The sequence below is a fragment of the Numida meleagris genome, chromosome 11 (assembly GCF_002078875.1).
Source record: "Numida meleagris isolate 19003 breed g44 Domestic line chromosome 11, NumMel1.0, whole genome shotgun sequence".
NCBI classification, from domain to species: domain Eukaryota; kingdom Metazoa; phylum Chordata; class Aves; order Galliformes; family Numididae; genus Numida; species Numida meleagris.
The window spans coordinates 10381109-10398865 of record NC_034419.1 but is presented as its reverse complement, the minus strand read 5'-3'; the positions used below and the strand labels follow the sequence as shown (position 1 = coordinate 10398865).

The window sequence follows — 17757 nt, the reverse complement described above, 5'->3', positions numbered from 1 at the left end:
ACCTGGGCAAAAACCTCCTCCTGCAAAGTCAGCACATCCTATGTGCCACCAAGAGATGATGCTGACATTGTTGGCAACCTGAATATGAAGAGCACTGGATCTAGGGAGGTGGTGATCATACATGAAGAGGCGCTTTCATGGTACTCCGTGCTACTGAGCCAAACTTTCTGGTAGAAATTTCTCTTGCTAGGTTTTGTTTGGAGGCTGCCCTCCGCTTTTTTTTTAGCTTGGAAACACTTTTTGAAAGCGTTAAAAAACCCAAGCATTTTAATGGTGGGGCTTTTTTCAGGTGTTTTTCCCTGCACTCACGTAATTCAAAACTATAGGAATGGAAAGACAGACAGAAAGACAGACAGACACTGTCTGCAGGCATGGCAACAAATAAATGCGACTACTTTTCGACAGCTGCCCACTGGAATAAGTGCATGTCTTTCAGTTATTTCAGAGCAAAATTGCTCTCTTCATTTCCTTCCCTTCTAAAAGCCAGAGAAATTAAGCATCACTTTTAGGGAAACAACACCAGGACATTCCAGCAGGATTAGGGTATGCAAGCATCATGGCCAAGGAAGGCCACATTAGCCATTTTTCCCAAGAGCAAATGTAATTCAGCTGCATATAGACACGAAAGCACCACCCTGGTTTGGAACACCAGCATCAAGCATGGGAAGGGATCTGGCCCTGGCTGCAACAGATCCCCACGTGGGCAGGGACCCACCAAAACCCCGTATCTCAGCAGGTACAGACAAGGTGACGGAGAGAACTGAAATGACCCAGGATTATAAACCTTTCACGGCCAGGAGCAGCTTCATATACATACATACATAAATGCATATGTATGTGTGTGTATAGAGATCCTTGGAAGGAACCCACAAAGTCCATCGTGGAAGTTTTGATCAAAATTATCCCCCCAAAACAGTGTGGTCTTTTCTTCTGGGCACAGCTGGAGGTTTCGGTGTGGGACACTGGGGTGACTAGTGCCCCACATTTTGGAGGGGTGGGAGAAAAGGTCAGCCCCCTCCCCCCTCACCTCATCCCCTTACCTGATCGCTCTCGTACAGGGCCTGGAGCGGGCTGCGACCAGCCTTCCCCTGCCAGGCCGTCCTCATAGCCCTGTCTTCTGCAGCTGCAAAGGAAGAGAAAACAAAAATCAGAGCGGTTGGGGGCTGCCTTCCCCACCCCCTCTGGTGATGCCCAACCTGGTGGTAGGGGCCACACTGGGATGTGGCGATGTCCCCCAAAGAGAGATGAACCCATGTGTGTCTAGGGAAAGATGCTCAGCTACGGAGGAAGATGGGTTTTTTTTCCACCACAGATGGTATTTTTCTATTGTCATTTCTACCTCTCACCTGTTCTCAAATGCTATCAACATGTTAAGTAGGCTGCAGAACTCTTCATAGGTTGGGTTTTAGTCAAAAGAACGGACTGATTTGTAAGAGATAATTAAAAACCACAGCCACCAGCACAAAATTTCGGTGGTGTGGGACTTTTCAATAAAAATAATGATTGTCCCTCCCCTTTATTTTTTCAATAAAATACACAGTTAGGGTGCAAAAGGTCCCAGACATCCTTTAAACACATGAAAGGCCATGTGTAAAGAGAACAGCTTCTTCTGATTTCAAGAGCACCTGAGAAGAGTGGGATCCATGTTCATGTGGGAACCTACACACAGAGCCAGGCATCACTCACACTGCCTCCATTAACATGAAAGCTTCTAACACCGAGGCTTTTTACTTCCGAATTCCCTCTTGTTTTTCATGTGCTTACATTTTGCCTAAATGAAAACTGCTCCAAAGCACCCGAAGTCACCCGGTGTAAGCTCAGCGTCACTCCTTCAGGCTGTAATTAGGGGAAACGCCTGGCTGAACTCACAAGATTTCATCACTAACGCATTTGACACGGAAAAGAACGCTTCTTGTGGCACCATGGGTCACAACATGACTCAACGAGGAGCTGCTCCTTCCTCATTGCCTTGCACCAGTTACCCCACAGGAGGGAGAAACAGCCTCAGTGCTAACGAGAGACAAGCAGAGGACCCAACATTTGCAGCCTGGGCTGGAGGCCCTGAACCCAGCAGGTCCCATTTCACATTCCCATTTCACATTTCCCAGTTCAGCTTGCTACAAGCAGAAGGGAACAGGATTGAACTTGAGGGCGCTTGCTGCCTGCATCTCCCAGCTGTGAGCAAAGAGCATTGAACTCAAGGGTCAGAGTTAACAGTGTGGGCACTGCATGCACTGCTCCTATCTTTAGCAAAGGCAATGTGGAGGCGTTTGTTTTCAAGGTTAACTCATACATCATCCAAAACTTTTCTGACAAGGGACATAAACAAGCCCAGGGTGACCTGAAGCTGCTACAAATGCAGACAGCTGACACCAGCACGGCTCAGGGCAGTGTGGGCTTGTGCTCCTTGCCCAGCTCAAAATCCCAGTTTGAATACGAAACCCCCATCCTGACCACCTTGTCATGCAATCCCATACTAGAGTCTCTTCCCATCCTGTCCCTACACCACTCAGCCCAAGCAGGCAATGGCCCACCTTAATAAGACAGCTCCAGGGATCTACAGCTGTCTGAACTGCACAGCTGGAGAGGAAACCAAATGTGCAGGGGAAAGGCTTGTCTTGATCTGTGCCTGTCTCTTCCATTAGGTCTGGGATGCAGCCTGGACTGCAAGAGGCAGCTCATGGAGATGGAGTCAGCCACCTCATCCCCTGGACCATCTGTTACCCATCCCTGGGATGCCCCTGGGACTCCAAGCAGTTCGGGAAGGCTAAGGAATATTGATATGCATGACAGTGTTGAGAGGGGAGTATCGTCAGAGCAAATTAATGGTTTGTGCTGCATTTTGGCACCACGGCCCTGAGTACAGCAGGATCTTCCATCACAGAGAGCTGCCAAGATCTCTGCATGCTGGCTGCCCTCCTGACTTCATAGCTTGTTACTGAGGCTTCCAGATTCCACCACATGCAATGGTAATCCACAGAAATTTAGCACTCCTGTAATTGCATCCGTAAGCAGAGATGTCAGCTAGCCAAAGTATATTCCATTTCTAAAGGGGACAAACCGTCAATTCCCAGCAACCACTGGATCACCATTTGGGTACAAAGACAGAATACATCCCTCATCTGAATCTGAAATGCTTTTCACTGAGGCAGGCCGAAGGAAGTATTACATTTGTCCTCTGCAGCTTCAAAGTACAAAGTAAGAGGGTAGCAGTGATGCAGAGCATCAAATCCCATGCTAAAGCAGTAACACTGACCAGAAATCATGGAATGAGAAGAGGCTGAAAAGGAGCTCATTTTGGAGCTTCCTGCACTTTCAGTCTTTCCTTTGGAGCTTGGAAAGACCACAGGCTCCCTCCCTCTTTCCTCTACAGCCCAGATTTTTGTGCTAGCCCATCAAAACCAAAGCCATTCTATTGCAGTGGTGTGACATCAATACCACAGCAGGATCTGGGCTTTATATGACTTGCCAGTTTTCTTTGGAAAAAGGAATGGATTTTAAAGCTGTGACTATTTAGGTGCACTAGCTGATTATGAAGACAGGCAGTCGTGTGAGCTGAGGAGAAACTGGATCGTGCCCATCCCAGCCTTCTGGAAGCACTAGAGAAGGAATTTGCTCTTTTGGCTGCAGAGACTCTTAATTACGGAGGGAGGTTCTCAGTGTCCACAGCAGCAAATCCAGTGCCTGAATTTTGGCTGGGAGACAGGATTCAGGCAGCAACAAGCCCGTCAGCCTGACATCAGCATTACCAAGGCTAAAGGAAAGAGTCTGATGGAAAGAAAACAATTAAAAATGCGGGCGCAGAACTGGAAAGGGGAATAAAATGCAGCCTGGCAGTCACTGAGTGCAGCTCGTACCCACGCAACCTGAACCATCAATAAAAAGAGCAATTTCTGTAAATTGAGCATACGTGGCAGATAGTCACCCAGATAGACGTACAGCATGAGATATGGCATGCCACAGGAAATATATACTTCAAAACAGAGAAGAAGAAGTTCAGAAGGGGAACTGTAAGGGATGCAAGCAGCTGGAAGGCAAGCAATGCTCTAAGGGGAAATGCTGGGCAGGAGGTGGATTTCTAGTGAAACACCTCCTAGATCACCTCTGGGATCAATACTCCAGGAATACGCTTGACATAAAAACAGAACGATACCAGTGACAGACAAAGGATTGAGAAAGTCTGCCATGCCAGGGAAAGACTGAAACACCAAGCAGGGAAATGGAAGCTTTGTCCTGGACCTGGGAAGCGAGAAATAAAACAGAACTTAATTTTGCAGTGCTGGAATTTAGCAGTTTCTATTTAAATTTAGCTACTTTGCTGCTGGAAGTGGCAGGAGGTCCCAGATGCATTAGTTCAGGGCTATCAGTTGCCAGTGTGACAGTGATAAAAAGGCAAATGGTGTCCTGGAAGGCATCAAGTGAGGTATTTAGCATAGGAGCAAGAAAAGAAAAAAGCATGAATATCATTATCCATAGCATAGCAGCCTCCAACTTGCAATGCCCACAGCTCTGCCCTTGGTGGCCCAAGGCAAGTCCAGAGCATGGAGAAGGGCAGTGAGGTGACTGGGCCGTCCCCAGGCTGCGATGGGATGTGCCAGCAAGGGGGAATGGAATGTGCTTCAGGGATGGGGCACTTTGATGCCCATTCACTCCAGAGCTAAACTGCATAAATAAGGGGAGGTCTGGAAACCCCAGATGCGTGAGATTCCGGCTGCAAAGAATCCCAGCTCCTTCTGGAGTGAGTCTTCGGGGATTTGGAAGGCTGGGCCCTTGAGCTACCAAGAGTCCAATGGTCCACTTGTGGTATCCAATCCAAAATGGTGGTCTCCAGCCCAGAAGAGCAAGCATACCTGCTGGCAGGTGAGTGTGCAACCCAAGGGGCCCCAAAGAGTTAATCCTGACCCTACCGCTATCGCCTCGCTCTACCGCACAGCAGCACATTCACTTCCTGTTGTGTCTGCACAAAACCTAAAAAAGGAGAAAAAATAATTGTGATGCCTGGTCACCCAAAATGATGGGTCTGCGTGTTAATTACATCCTGCAGCGTCCCACGGGGGAGTGAGAAAGGCATGTGCTCGAACTGCAGGGAGCTCTCAGGGCAGTCCTTTTTGTAAAATGGGGAAACAACATTCAGAGATCTACAGTTTCAAGGGACCAGCTTAAAAACACTTGCTTAAAGTCACAGCAGAGGCTACTGGAAGAGCCAGAAATTAGGACCTGGGTCTCTATGGCTGCTGGTGGCTGCAGCAGTGGGCTTTTCCAGGCTTTGCTGTTTCTGATTCCTCAATGGCACCCAACACAATGAGTGACCAATGGCCAACACAGACCTGCTCCTTGGATATGGGCTCCTTGCAATTCAAGTAGCTGCACCCAGGAGACACAGACAAGGATCCCACCACCTGATTTAAGAGAGGATACTGAGACTGCTTTGTTAAAAGCCAAATCCTAGCTACAGTCACTGCATGCTGAATCGGTCCAATTTTCGATTTTAGCATCCAAGAGGAAAAAATAAAAAAGAGAGAAAGTGAAAACAGAGCTTGTTATCCACAGAGGTCCAGCAGTCTGAGCTCAGCTTTCCCTCCCAGTCTGATAGCAAAGCCTGGGACATGCAGCCTGGCTGGACACTTCGACTGTCTGAGGATGGACCCGGACACTGAGGCCAAGAGATCGCATGTGGGAGCAGCCTCTGAGACCTGGGCAGTGGCCCATGGACTGTGTGAACGGCCCTGGCTGGAAGGAGCAGAGCTACTGGAGCCAACAGAGCTGGTTGGAAAGAAGCTTAGTTCTAGGAAGCTCTGGCTTTTATACTTGGGCTTGCACTGATGGAGAAAACATTCGCTCAATTTCCACCTAAGAACAAAGGACGATTGTTGGGATACATTTTTTTTTTTTTTAGTAAACGTGATCTCAAACACTAAAATCCCCAAAATAACTCCAGACCTACCGACCTGATGATCCCAAAGGTAGTGACCACTGTTTGATGGAGACAAAGACCATGGGAATGACCCTTTCTTTGCTTTTGTGCTTGCTGCATTCAGCTGCAAAGTGCAGCAGTTCTGGTGCTCACATCCTTATCCACCTTCAGAGTTAAGGGAACACCTCTGGGAATGAAAACCTAAACTGTTCCAATTGTCATTCTTACAGGAAAGTTTTAGAACACAATATTTTTGCTTCAGCAAAGAGGCTGAATCCAAACTGTGACCACTCAGATTTACTGCATCTAAAAAGCTGGAGATACAGACAACAGAGGCTGAATTAAAACACTAGAGAAGGGAGGAAAAGAAATCTAACAGAGCCATGTGTTTTCCTTGCTTAAATGCACCCATCAGTGTTGTCAATTCAGACCCAATCTCTTCCGCTGGGGAGCTGGAAGTGAAAAGAGAAGGTCAACACCGTGTGGTTTAATGGCATCCCTCCATGTCCTCAGCTACACCACAGCCCGCAGGCACTGAGCATGGGCCCAATGGTCTGTCTGAAACCACCACCAGCAGCACCTGACAGCTCTCAGGCTCAGGAACTGCCTCCAGGTGCCTTGGTTTCAGGCCATGCAACCCTGGCTCTATTTTCAAGCTGCCACAGTGCCTGGCAGCATACCTCTCTGCACACCAGTGTGAGCATCTCCATCCTCTGCCCCGAAAGTACACCTTGCTGTAATCCCAAAAGCCAAACCCAGGCATCCCAACACAACAAACCCAAGCCCCAGACAGGCTCTCCATGGCACATACTGGCTGCTTGAGGCCCCTCACCCAGCCCTCTGCCAGGAGCCAGCTGCAGTTACAGGGCTGCTTCTCCCATGGAACGCACACAACGTGGTGGTCTTGAAAACACCAGCCAGCTGGTGAGTTCAGGATCTGATGGTGCAAAAAGCTCTCATTGCCAGGTCCTCCTGAATCAACCCAGTTATAGGGTTGTGCCTAGAGCCATGTCAGCAAGGGCAGCCCTCCTGGGACCACTTTCTGTGGGAGGAGAAGCTCTGAAGCCACCACAAGCAGAGGTTCATGTGGTCCTGACTTAGAGCTGTTTTGTTCAGCAGAAATTAAACCAGCTGTGTGACTTGAACTTGGCTGGATCAGACAGAACCGAGGCCCAGCAGCACAGGGATGCTAGAAAGCTTAGCTCAGGCTTTTTTCCAGCACTACACATTTCCTACCATGACTCCTAGACCTTTTTAAACAGAAAAACCAAATAATTAACCCCCCCGTGCCCCTCCCCTCCCAGCACTTAGAAACTGCATGGGGGCTGCAGGGAGACTCTTTGCCAGGAGGTCACCCACACAGCTGAGGGAAAAACCACAAACAAAAGCTGCTCAGGGGCAAAATGGAGCAGGATGATAGGGGACATGTGCGTGAGAAGGCTGACACAGAGAACAGCCCGTGTACAACCAGCATGATGAGCTGCAGCAATGAGGTTAGCTAACAGAGGGGTGCTAGCAGCCCCTATTGCCCTCCTCCCTTGACATCTTCCTCTGGGAAGGAGATGGAAGGAGGTGCTAGGAGCAGTCCAGCCAGCTCTAGTCTCCAGGATTTACTACTGCAGCCCCAGCTGGGACCTGGCATTTGCCTGGCACTAATGACAGCCTCCCTCCAGCCAAGAAACACACTGTCAGGTATTTTACGTGGGATAATTCAACAGACAGCACCGCCTTTAATAGGAAAAATCACTCACTGTTCTAGGGATGAGCCCTGCTGGCTGGAAGGCATTGGTCCAGAGACAAGAGAGGTGTGCCACCTCCAGGCAGTGTTAACCCAGGACATGGAGGAAGGCCCTATGTGATGCTCTGTGGAAAGGGATGGGGAGAGCCAGGCGCGGTGGTGAGCACACGTCCTGCTCCTGTTCCAGCCAGACAGGGAAGTGCTGAGCCTGCCAGCAGCAGCAGCGTGCAGAACATCTGGGGTGGAATCACAGGGCCCCAGAGAGCTGATGTGGGCCCTGAATACACACACACCTGCCCCCACCTGTGCCTGTGATCCCAGATGTCTGCAGCAGTCATCTGCTGTTTGGGACCCAGTGCTCACAAAGTGCCACCAGCACTAAGTGCCACCAAACATCAGTTTTCTCTGTCCGGAGCCAGCTCCATGCAGACACATTGCCTTTCACAGGAAAATGCCTCAGCTCAGCCTCCAAAACACTGTGGCAGCCTCTGCATGGAGGCACTGCCCTGTGCCAAGGAGGGATGGCACATGCCTCCTGAATGGCCCCGCAGCCACAGCTTCCTGGTGACCACCCCTCGTCACCTCTGTCCTTCATCAGAAGTGCTTTCCTCCCTTGACCTCTGCTCTCTTGCACAGATTCCTTTTCCTTTATGTTTTCGAAGGCACTTTTCCTCCATTTCTCACCTTGAATCACCACTACATCACCAGCTGTACCCAGGGACCAGAGCTGGCATAGCCGGCACTTGGCTCTCTTCTTTTTGGAGGTAGGGATATCTCAAGCTCTGATTCTCGAGGAAGGCTTTCTTGTTCCAGTTTAGCCAACCTGAATCAAGGACTAGCCAGGGAAATGCTAATCAAGTGATGGAAAAAGGTGACAGCTATTGGATTAGCTCACAATAAATCATGCAGAGGGGAAAAGAAAGAATCTGGCTGCTCCACACAACCTGCCAAATGCCGCAGTGTCATCAGCAGGGCTCAGGGCAGGACCAGAGCCAACAGTGGCCGGTCTGGACACCCTGTCCTAATCAGAGGTCCCTCCCAAACCACATGTCCCCTTGGCGGCTACAGGAGGTCACCTGGCAGCAGGCCGAGGCAGATGTCAGCCAGGTGCAACGGGAGGACTGCAGGCATTTGAAGCAGGGGGTGTACTTCCCTGGGGCAACGTGCCTAGCTCTCTGCTATCACAAGGAATGCAACTGACATCTTGATAGGAAACAGAATTATCAGCATCCAGGAGCAACATGGCCTCCGTGCACAAGTACCATGCAACCCTCTTGTTTCAAATGGTTAATTCCTCCTACATACCAAGCTAGAAGCCTTTCAAGAGCAATTTCCCTTCCCCATTCATTATCCTGCTTCTCTCCTGGCCCCGGCTTGCTGCGTGCATGTCTGATGCGAGCCCAAACTGCCAGCTTTGCCATTCCTTGTCAATAAAGCCGCTTTTCAGGCCACTCCTCAGCAGGAATCAGAGCAGAAAGGCACATGCTCGCAGTACCAAGGCAGAGAGAGATCCCTGCCATGACATGCAGGGCAGGCATGGCACAGGGTGCAGGGTGTCCTGGGCCAGGCTAGACTTGCTCAAAACCTGCCTGCACCTCTGTCTGGTTCGGGCAGATGCGGTCTGTGCTCTCTGCACACAGGCTCCTGATATACAAGAAGAAAAGCAGCCCACTAACGTCACATGGCTCAGCAACTTGCCTGCTGAATGCGTTTTAACACAGCTTGTCAGCTTCGTGCTTCTGGAATTGATGAAAAGATCTCGAAAAAAACGCACACTCAGCAAATGCTTCCATCACCGCACCTTGGGCACGGCCACTGCCCCACTCTGCTCCATGCAGAAGCAGCTCAGTGCCTGTGTCCTGGGAGTGCCTTTTGAAATGACAGTAACACACTGAGCTGTGAAAACCACTGCCACAAGGTATGGAGAAAGATGCACATGTGGAAGAGATGCATAAGCTCGCAGAGCAGGAAAGGAGCTCATTATGGGCTGCTGGAGGGCAGGGAGAGGCATCTCCAGTGCAGAACTTCTCCTGTGATGAGAAGCTCCATGTGCCTACCTCTGCTGTATTTAGATGTGGGCATTGCCTGACTCTACCGAAAAGCTAGGAGAGGATGCACTACTTCCAGCATCGCTGAAGCACTGACACACAACTGATCCATCACCACTGGCAGCAACTTGTCTGAGGGGCTGGGGGATCTGCTTCCCCACTGCCAGGCAATCCCTGCAAAGGGGTGTTCTGGAGACATCTCTTTCCTTTCTGCAGGGAGTGAGCAAGCTCAAATGGAGACCTCCAGGATTCTTGCACCTGCATCCACCCAGCAGCAGCCACTCATGGGCAACTGAAGCAAACCAGCCGCCCCCCCCCCCCCCAGCCAGGCCAGCCTTCTTTCAGCCTCACAGCGCCTGTGTGTGCCGGTCCTGTTAAGCTAAAGAGAAATCAATCTGTTCAGTGCTGCCAGGAGTAAACCTGGAAAGGACCCAGCTGTGAATACACTACCACAGCAGCCTAGCCAAAAGGAACGGCCCAGCTCAGCAGATGTTTGCAAGATGGAACTTGCCACCTTCCCGTGCTAAAGAGAAACGTGACTGTGCAGATCCACTCCCCAGGGCCAGAGGAAGGGCAGAACCACACGCTTGTAAAGAATCACAACAGGATCAGGGATGGGAAACTGCAGAGGAGCTTCTGACCTCCAATTAGCTTGTGCTAATTTCCCAGGTCCCTGCCTTGAAGGAAGCCCTCTGGAGCCACAGAGATACCCAGATCCAGCAGCTCCAAACAAACAGCACCTTTGAACCTCGTGTCAAAACTGCCCTCCTTGCCGAGAGGTCAGCAATTCGTGGCAGCAGAGCAACATCTGGCACAGAGCAAGGCTGGATCAGGTTACACATCAGTGATGAGACTGCAAATCTCCATGGAGAGACGAGGGAGCTGCCCCTTGAGCAGCTCCAAGGGACAGCTCCAGCCCTGGCCAACGCTCCCCCTGCAGAAGGGCTGGGAGAGCAGCCAGGAGCTGCTTGTCAAGCAGCACTTTCCCAGAGAAGGATAAGCTGCGAGCAATGTGGTGACAAGAGGACTCGTGGCTGAGATGTCCCTCCACGTGACACGGGACGGGACCCATGGGCATGACATGCAGCACCCAGACTTTAAGCACATCTTCACACACACACACACCATGGGACAGCTGCCAGGAGCTGCCCAAGGAGCCGAGATTCAGCTTGAGCTGAACCACCTTCAAAAGGGACTTTTCGGGGAGAAAGCAGCATCAAGTCCAGCTGGATAATGCTCCAAGTGATTCTTAGCAAATTAAGTCCCATCCTGAAAATGAGCACAGATGCCAGCACCCATGCTCAGCCATGGCTTGTGTATGTGGCTGATGTATACGGTCCTGTAACACATCCATTCCAGCATGATACCCATCTCAGGGGCAGGACAGGGCAGCCTGCAGCATCTCCCAGCCAAAGGAACAGCTCCGCAAGGTGACAACACATGGAGCTTGGTGACGGCCATCAGTGTCATGAGAACACTGAGTGCATTTCTGCTTTGTGGCCTCAGTGTGTTGGGGATGGTAACTGACAATGTGGTGGGAATGCCTGCAGAGCTGCAGGGGTAGGAAGCTCTTTCCACTGTGTGAGGAAGAACTGCAGACACTGAGCCCCTATGCACTCACCCCCTCAAAAACAGGCCCTCAGCCATCTTAAATACTAACACTGAATGGTGACTTCCACCTCAGCACAGAGCTGCTGAAGGATGTGGGTTGTGCGGTCAATGCTTTCCTGTATGGGGAAAAGATAACAAGCTACCTTCACTGCGGATGTAGCTGCTGAACTCAGGGTATCAGACTCCCCGCAGGGTGAGAGACCTTCCTGCCCTGCAGGGTGAGAAACTGCTTTCTACTCCCAGGAAATACCAACTCCTGGCCCATCTCAGCCAAATCCCCATCGGTCCCTGCCCAAAAATTTACAACCATTTTATCTTAGCCAATCATGAAGAGCTCCAGGGCTTGACGAGAAAAGCAGGATCAGACAGTACAACCCACTGCTTCCCTTGCCTGGCTGCAGCCATTCCCCACCTCCATGCCTTACAGCTCAGGGAAGGCCCTAAGGTAGGAGTCTTCAGGAAGCTGTGCCAGGAAGAGCTGCTGCAAGAGGCCCAATAAAAATAAAACCTCAGTGGGAGAGCTGTTTCCCCAGCACTGACCAGTCCCCCAGCAAACTGGCATACAGATGCTGGTATCTGCCGCACGTCTCCACGAGGCAGCGTGGTGTGTTTGTTCTTTTTGCAATCGCTGTCCTGTCTGCGGGGTTCAGATCGTTGGTCAAACAGCACCAACTTTGGAAAGCGCTCTTCAGGGCAATGCAGGGCTCTGGAGGATCAGCCCAGCCACAGGGGAGCAGACATACTGAGGCTGTTGGATGACGCAGGGAGCAGGTTCACCTGGCCAGGAGCAGGTTCACCTGGCCACAAGGCTTCCTTAGCTTGGTGGACCAGCTCAGTGGCTGCTGAAAGCCACTGTGCCACCTCCTGCAAAGTGTTTGGCACCAGGGAAGGCTGGGCATCGCTTCAGCACAGGGCCTGAATCACACAAAGCCAATTCTCACACCGTGTCCTTTGGCTCCCCTTCCCTGTTCTAACACAGGCTGCGTGCTCTCTGAGCATCACGCTCCTCTTGCAGCACAATAAACATGGCATTAGCTCTGCTCCCTGGCTCGTTAAAACTGAGAGAAACAAAACTAAAGCACGTGCTGCCACGTTACCTCCTACATTCAGGGGTCTTCAGGAGGAACATGCAGGAAGAGGAGTTTGGCTCCCAGGCCACTCTTTATTCCCACTGCTGCCCATGTCGGGCTTTGATTTAGATTGAGATTATGGCTTCCCAGGTAGGGAAGATGAGATGTTCTCTCCCTTCCAGACCTCTATCAGCCTTTAACTGCCCTTTAACAAGAGAAGTTTTGGGCATTTGCCCACCTACGCCTCAAAGCCTGGATGTGAAAGACCCCTGGCTTGGCCCCACGGAGGTATTTGGGGGTGTTAAACTCCTACTTAGGTACTCAGCTCTGAGAGAGAGCAATGGGAGCTAAGCACCCAATGCCTTTGTATTTTGTTCACTTCTAGCAAGTCCTAGGAAAGCCAGCTGTATTTGCACTGGGATTAAGACAGAGGCCTTGTCATGCTCTCCATTCAGATGCTGGTGGGAAGCAGTGACCAAGAAAGAAAATCCAGCAACCAACACGTCCCAGCAGCTCAGAGCCCTTTTTGCAGTGTAAATCAGAGCTTTGGGTCCTTGGGAGTGGGTCAAAGAGGAAAGCACAGGTGCAGCATGCTCCCAGGGAGCAACAGTGGGGCCAGGACAATGTGGGATGTGGGGCCAGCAAAGAGTCATCGGGACGCAAATCTCTCCTGCACGCACAGAGTTAACTCCCAGCATAACGAGCCCCCTTTTTCCCCCTCCCAAACCTCTTGCACATATCAGAGATTCTCAGGAAACTGTACGGAGCCAAGAAAGACAAGAAAAAGCATTCCTCATTCAATGCCTGGCCCTCGGGAACAGATGGGCTTCATTACTGCTCTGCTTTCAGCACCGGACTGAGCTGACTTTTCCACCAGGAGGGGTCACGGCGATGGCATTGCACATCTCCCAGCATGGCAGCCCTGGGGACCTTCCAGCCCGTGTTGCCCAACTCGCTGCAGCCACGCGCAATGCACTTTGAGCACTGGGTCTGTGCCGGCTGCCAGGGCAGCGGCTGCCCCCTGGACTTAACAGCAACGTGAGCCCAGCAGAAGTGCCCCATGACAAAAGCAAACAAAACAAAACACAGCAGAAAAAGCAACGTGATCTCACGGGGCTTCTTCAGTTTCACAGCCCTGCTTATCTGAAGGGCTCCGCGCCTGCTGGGTCAGAGGGGACCTGCCCTCAGCTTTGGTCGTGCCTGAATTTCAGCCTGAAAATATCTCTAAACAATGGGGAGGAACTGAGGTCTGAAATAGGCTCCTTCTTGTTCAAAAAAGAAAAAAAAAAAAACCACCCTGGTTTGAAAAGATCTGCTGATATCTACGTGGCCCCGCTCAGGCTAGGTGCACTTGTAGGCTCAGGGACCAGCACCCTGCAGGACCTCTGCAAATCGCCTGCAATCTGTGCCCTGGAGGGACAAATCCGTAGGCACAAGAATGGAGCTGGCTGACAGCTCACAAGAGCAACCACTGACCGTGGATGCACAGCTCAGAAAACTTGAAAGGCCAGATCTGCAGAGGTCACAAGGCCTGGATCACTTCTGCCATGTGATGGTGATGTGGCTTCTGGCACTGCTGCCCATCCTATTACACCCCACTCCTCCTCCTCTGGACTGGTGGAGTGCTATCTGCATGCCTGGAATAGAGAGAGGGCTTTGCTCTGTCAGTGCCAAGAAAAGACCCAACGGGTTGGTGCATGAGCAGATCAGATGGGGCCCTGCTGCTTCCCTGCTCCCAAACCTTTCTGGTGCCTCATCTAAAGACTGAGTTGGTATCATGGCCTTGGTGCTGCTGCAGTCCTGGTATCTCTCATAAAGAGTTAGCTCAGAGGCTACCTGTGACCTGCAAAGCCCCATGGAAGTCCCACAGCTCACGCTGACAGCAGGATGTCAAAGGACAAGTGCAGCAGCCAGTGATAAGCAAGTGCTGCTAAAGAGACAGAAGGAATAAGAGCTGGACTCTGCAGCTGGACAGAACTGGAGAAGAGAAAGCAACATTTTGAGCTGGAGTTTTTTGCCCTTCTTTCTTACTGGAAATGGTGATTTAGCACTCAAAGAAGCTAGAACAGCAGAAGAGGAGCATTCCCCATCCCACAGGCTGCTGCTGTGCAAGGTCTGTCTGCTATGTTACCCATCACCTCCAACATGCACAAGGCACGGACTTAGCAGAGCAAGGACTGGGTAAGAACAGGAGGGCTGGTCATCTGGGCCCAGACTGATCAATCTCAGCCTCCCTCCTCGCCTCAGGCACCTGAAGGTGCTCCATCTTCCAAGCACTTCTGGGATTGTTCCCTGGGCTGCAAGAGGACTTAATTTCTTAAGGAACGCCAGTCAGAGGGGATGGAAGCCTTGAGACGATGAGGGCTGCATAAAATGCTTCGCATCAATCAGCTCACATCAGGAAACATTATTTTGGGATGGACAAGCTGCTTAGTAACTGCTTGGGAGGCTGCAAGTTCATGCACACATCCCTCCAGCCCCACGCTGGCAGCCTTCGGATGTCAGGACAATTTACCTGCTCACGGTTTTCCCAGAAGACCTACGCCTGGTACAGCTGCACTGCACAATTAACTGAGGTCTGCAGGAGCTGAGGACACAGCTGACTGCAGGACCTTCCCATATGCCACTCACCTCCCTCTGCGTCTTTTCACCCCCCTCCCCCCCATCTCCCTACCCAGCATCCATACCAGCACTGTCATCTCCAACTTTGCCACGCTGCTGCTAAAATCAGCGCAATTCCTGAGACCAGCAACGGCCAACACTCTGAAGCAGACAAGGATCAGCAGCCTCCAGCAGTTACTGCTGCACCAGTCTAGACATGCTGCAACCAGGGTCAGAAGAGACAATGGCCAGAGATCCCCGGGGCACACTACCACCTTCCCTAAGCAGAAAAAGTGCAGCGTGCTGTGCTGTCCATGGAGGAAACAGCAAAAGTTCCAAAGAGGGACGGCAACGGTCCTGAGGCCGGGTGGGGTCTCCTGGATGGCCATGCTCTGACACCAGCACACCAGGTCCCTCCAAGGGACTACGCTGCTCCCAGAACCACGCTGGGACTGCACGAGGTTTGCCCGTAGCACTGGTACAGGTGCAGCAGGGCCCGGCGATGCTCTGGTCAAACCCCATGACTATACATTGCAGCAGTGCTTGCAAACTCCACCTGAAACCACACTCAGCACCACCTTAGCCCCTTCCTTCAGCGCAGATATTCTCTGCCCTCGGGCACATCTGTCAGTCTGCTCATCGCCGGCCCAAAGGGAGCACCCACAGACTGCCTCCAGGAGGGACAGCGGGGACTCTGCTACTGCCTGCAGCACAAATGCAGCCCTGCCCCAGAATAACGGGCTTCGTGGCTGTTTGGGAGCAGAGTTGCTTCAGCACACGCTGACGGGTGGGCGCTCCCGGGGCAGAACAAGAAAGCCTTATTTCAGCACAGCCGCCGATTCAGCGCAAGCCGCCCCACGCACACAACTGCGCGGAGGGAATGAGAAGTGGGAAGCGCAAACGGAGGAGTTAATTCCTGCTCCCTGAAACCAGCCCTTAACACTTGTCAGGCTTAAAGGTTTCTGTTAGCTTTGCCCCCCACATCGCACACCTTGTCCTGGTCGTGGGATGGGTCAATCTCCGTACGCTGTTAGCAAGGATTAATAAGGTACATTCAATGTAACGGGCTGTGGGTGACCCAGGAAAGCAACCTGCTGAATCCTGCAAAGGATGGAGAAAAGAATCAGATTGCTCCAGAGGAGAACTCGGAGCACTGCTGCGTTTTCCAGCATTTTTCTTCATTATTACACAGAAACCAAAGGACACCAGGCAACTAGAACTCCAAATCGCCTCGAGGCAACCATCATTTTGAAGATGACAGTTTTGCCTGCAAATTGTTTACTTACTACTGTAACTAGTAACTCCTAAAATTCAAGTAAATTGCCTCAGTTAGCGTTCCCTTGAGCCAAAAGGAAACGCAGCAATTTTTTAGCTTGAGTCTTTTCAGTATTTGGTAATAACCTTTCCTCTGCTAGTGCAAATTTTTCACTGAGCTAAAGAGAGAAAATACCGTAATCTGAAAAATAACAAAGGACAGAAGTGGCATGGAAATGAAGGCTGGGCAGCTGCGAGGTTAGAAAATGACCACATTTTAGAGAACACGAGTATCGCTTTAAATTCAGCTCTTCTGGGAAACTTAAGGGGCTCCCAGGTCTGCTGATGGTGCTCACCACCCTCACTAACAGCCCCACTGGAGCATTACACACCGCTGGTTTACACCAGTTTGAAATCCCCAGGCCAGTCCCGTGGCCACACACAGCACCCCTCAAACACAATGCTTGTCCCATAGCAGCCACGAAAAACCCCGGAGCCATCAGGAGATGCCATCGCCCTTCCTGCCACCTGGCTTGCCCCGACCTGATGGGAACTCTGCGTTGAGATCACGAAGAATTGAGCGAGCACAGAAAGTTCTGCTGACGCAGACACGCAGAAGCCTTCTGAACACCAAAAATCCTCAAAGAGCCACATTTTCCAGTCAAATACTGGGAAATTAACCCAACGTAAAGCACAGTCCCCTCTCTGTTCGGAGCTGCGGGGATGAGAGCTGACGGAGCGCTGCACTGTTCTACTGAACGCTCCCAAGATTAAAGCGAGACAGCACAGATTGTTTCTTTTTAAAAAGTTACCGAGAAATGAAACACTGAGTGCGGCCCTCTGGGATCACTGACTTCATTTGATAAATCTCATCAGCTATTCTACAGACAACAAATGCTCGCTGAAACCCAACTCCTCTTCAATCTTACCCAGCAAATAACTTCAGCTTTTTTTTTTTTTTTCCACTTTTAGGAAAAAACACATTAAAGTGATGGAGCAGCCCCTTTAAAAGGAAAATATATGAAATTCAACACGCTGATTCAAGCCCACTAACACCTCAGTCAAACGTCCCTTCTGCATTTCGAGATGTAACTTTAAAGGCCCCATTGATGGATGGCTGCTGTAATCACAAAACACGAGCGCCTTGTTAAAACCACTGAACTACCCCACAGAGGAGCTCATCTCGCCCGAAGAGCAGCAAGCCAGGGAAATACGCAACCCTTCCAGCACAAGACAGTTTATATCTTAGTTCTGAATTACTGAATCACTTCCCAGCGTGGCAGATATCTCCAGGAGCACGCGCTGAGCTGGAGCGATCCAGCACTTCTGGCGGCGGTGAAAGGGGCACTTGCAGAGCAAAGCGGCTCTGCCTCAGCCCCGGCAACAGCTCCCGCGCCGGGACAGCGGAGCGCTTTCAAGCGAACCGCGCACTTCCCCGCAGCGGCCAAGTTTCGGACCCACCTGGGTTGAGGCTGCTCTGGAAGTAGAAGACGCCCAGCAGGAACGAGCCGAAGCAGGCGG

The 17757-nt window shown here is 51.2% G+C and overlaps 1 protein-coding gene across 2 annotated transcripts in view; it reads right to left on the bottom strand.

Moving 5' to 3' along the window:
• CHST13 (carbohydrate sulfotransferase 13) overlaps positions 1-17757 on the bottom strand; it is a 44179-nt gene that overhangs the window by 2817 nt on the left and 23605 nt on the right. For both annotated transcript variants that reach the window (XM_021409827.1, XM_021409825.1), the window contains one exon: positions 1041-1123. In XM_021409827.1, coding sequence (XP_021265502.1) covers positions 1041-1123 — 83 coding nt within the window. The remainder of the gene's footprint in view (positions 1-1040; positions 1124-17757) is intronic.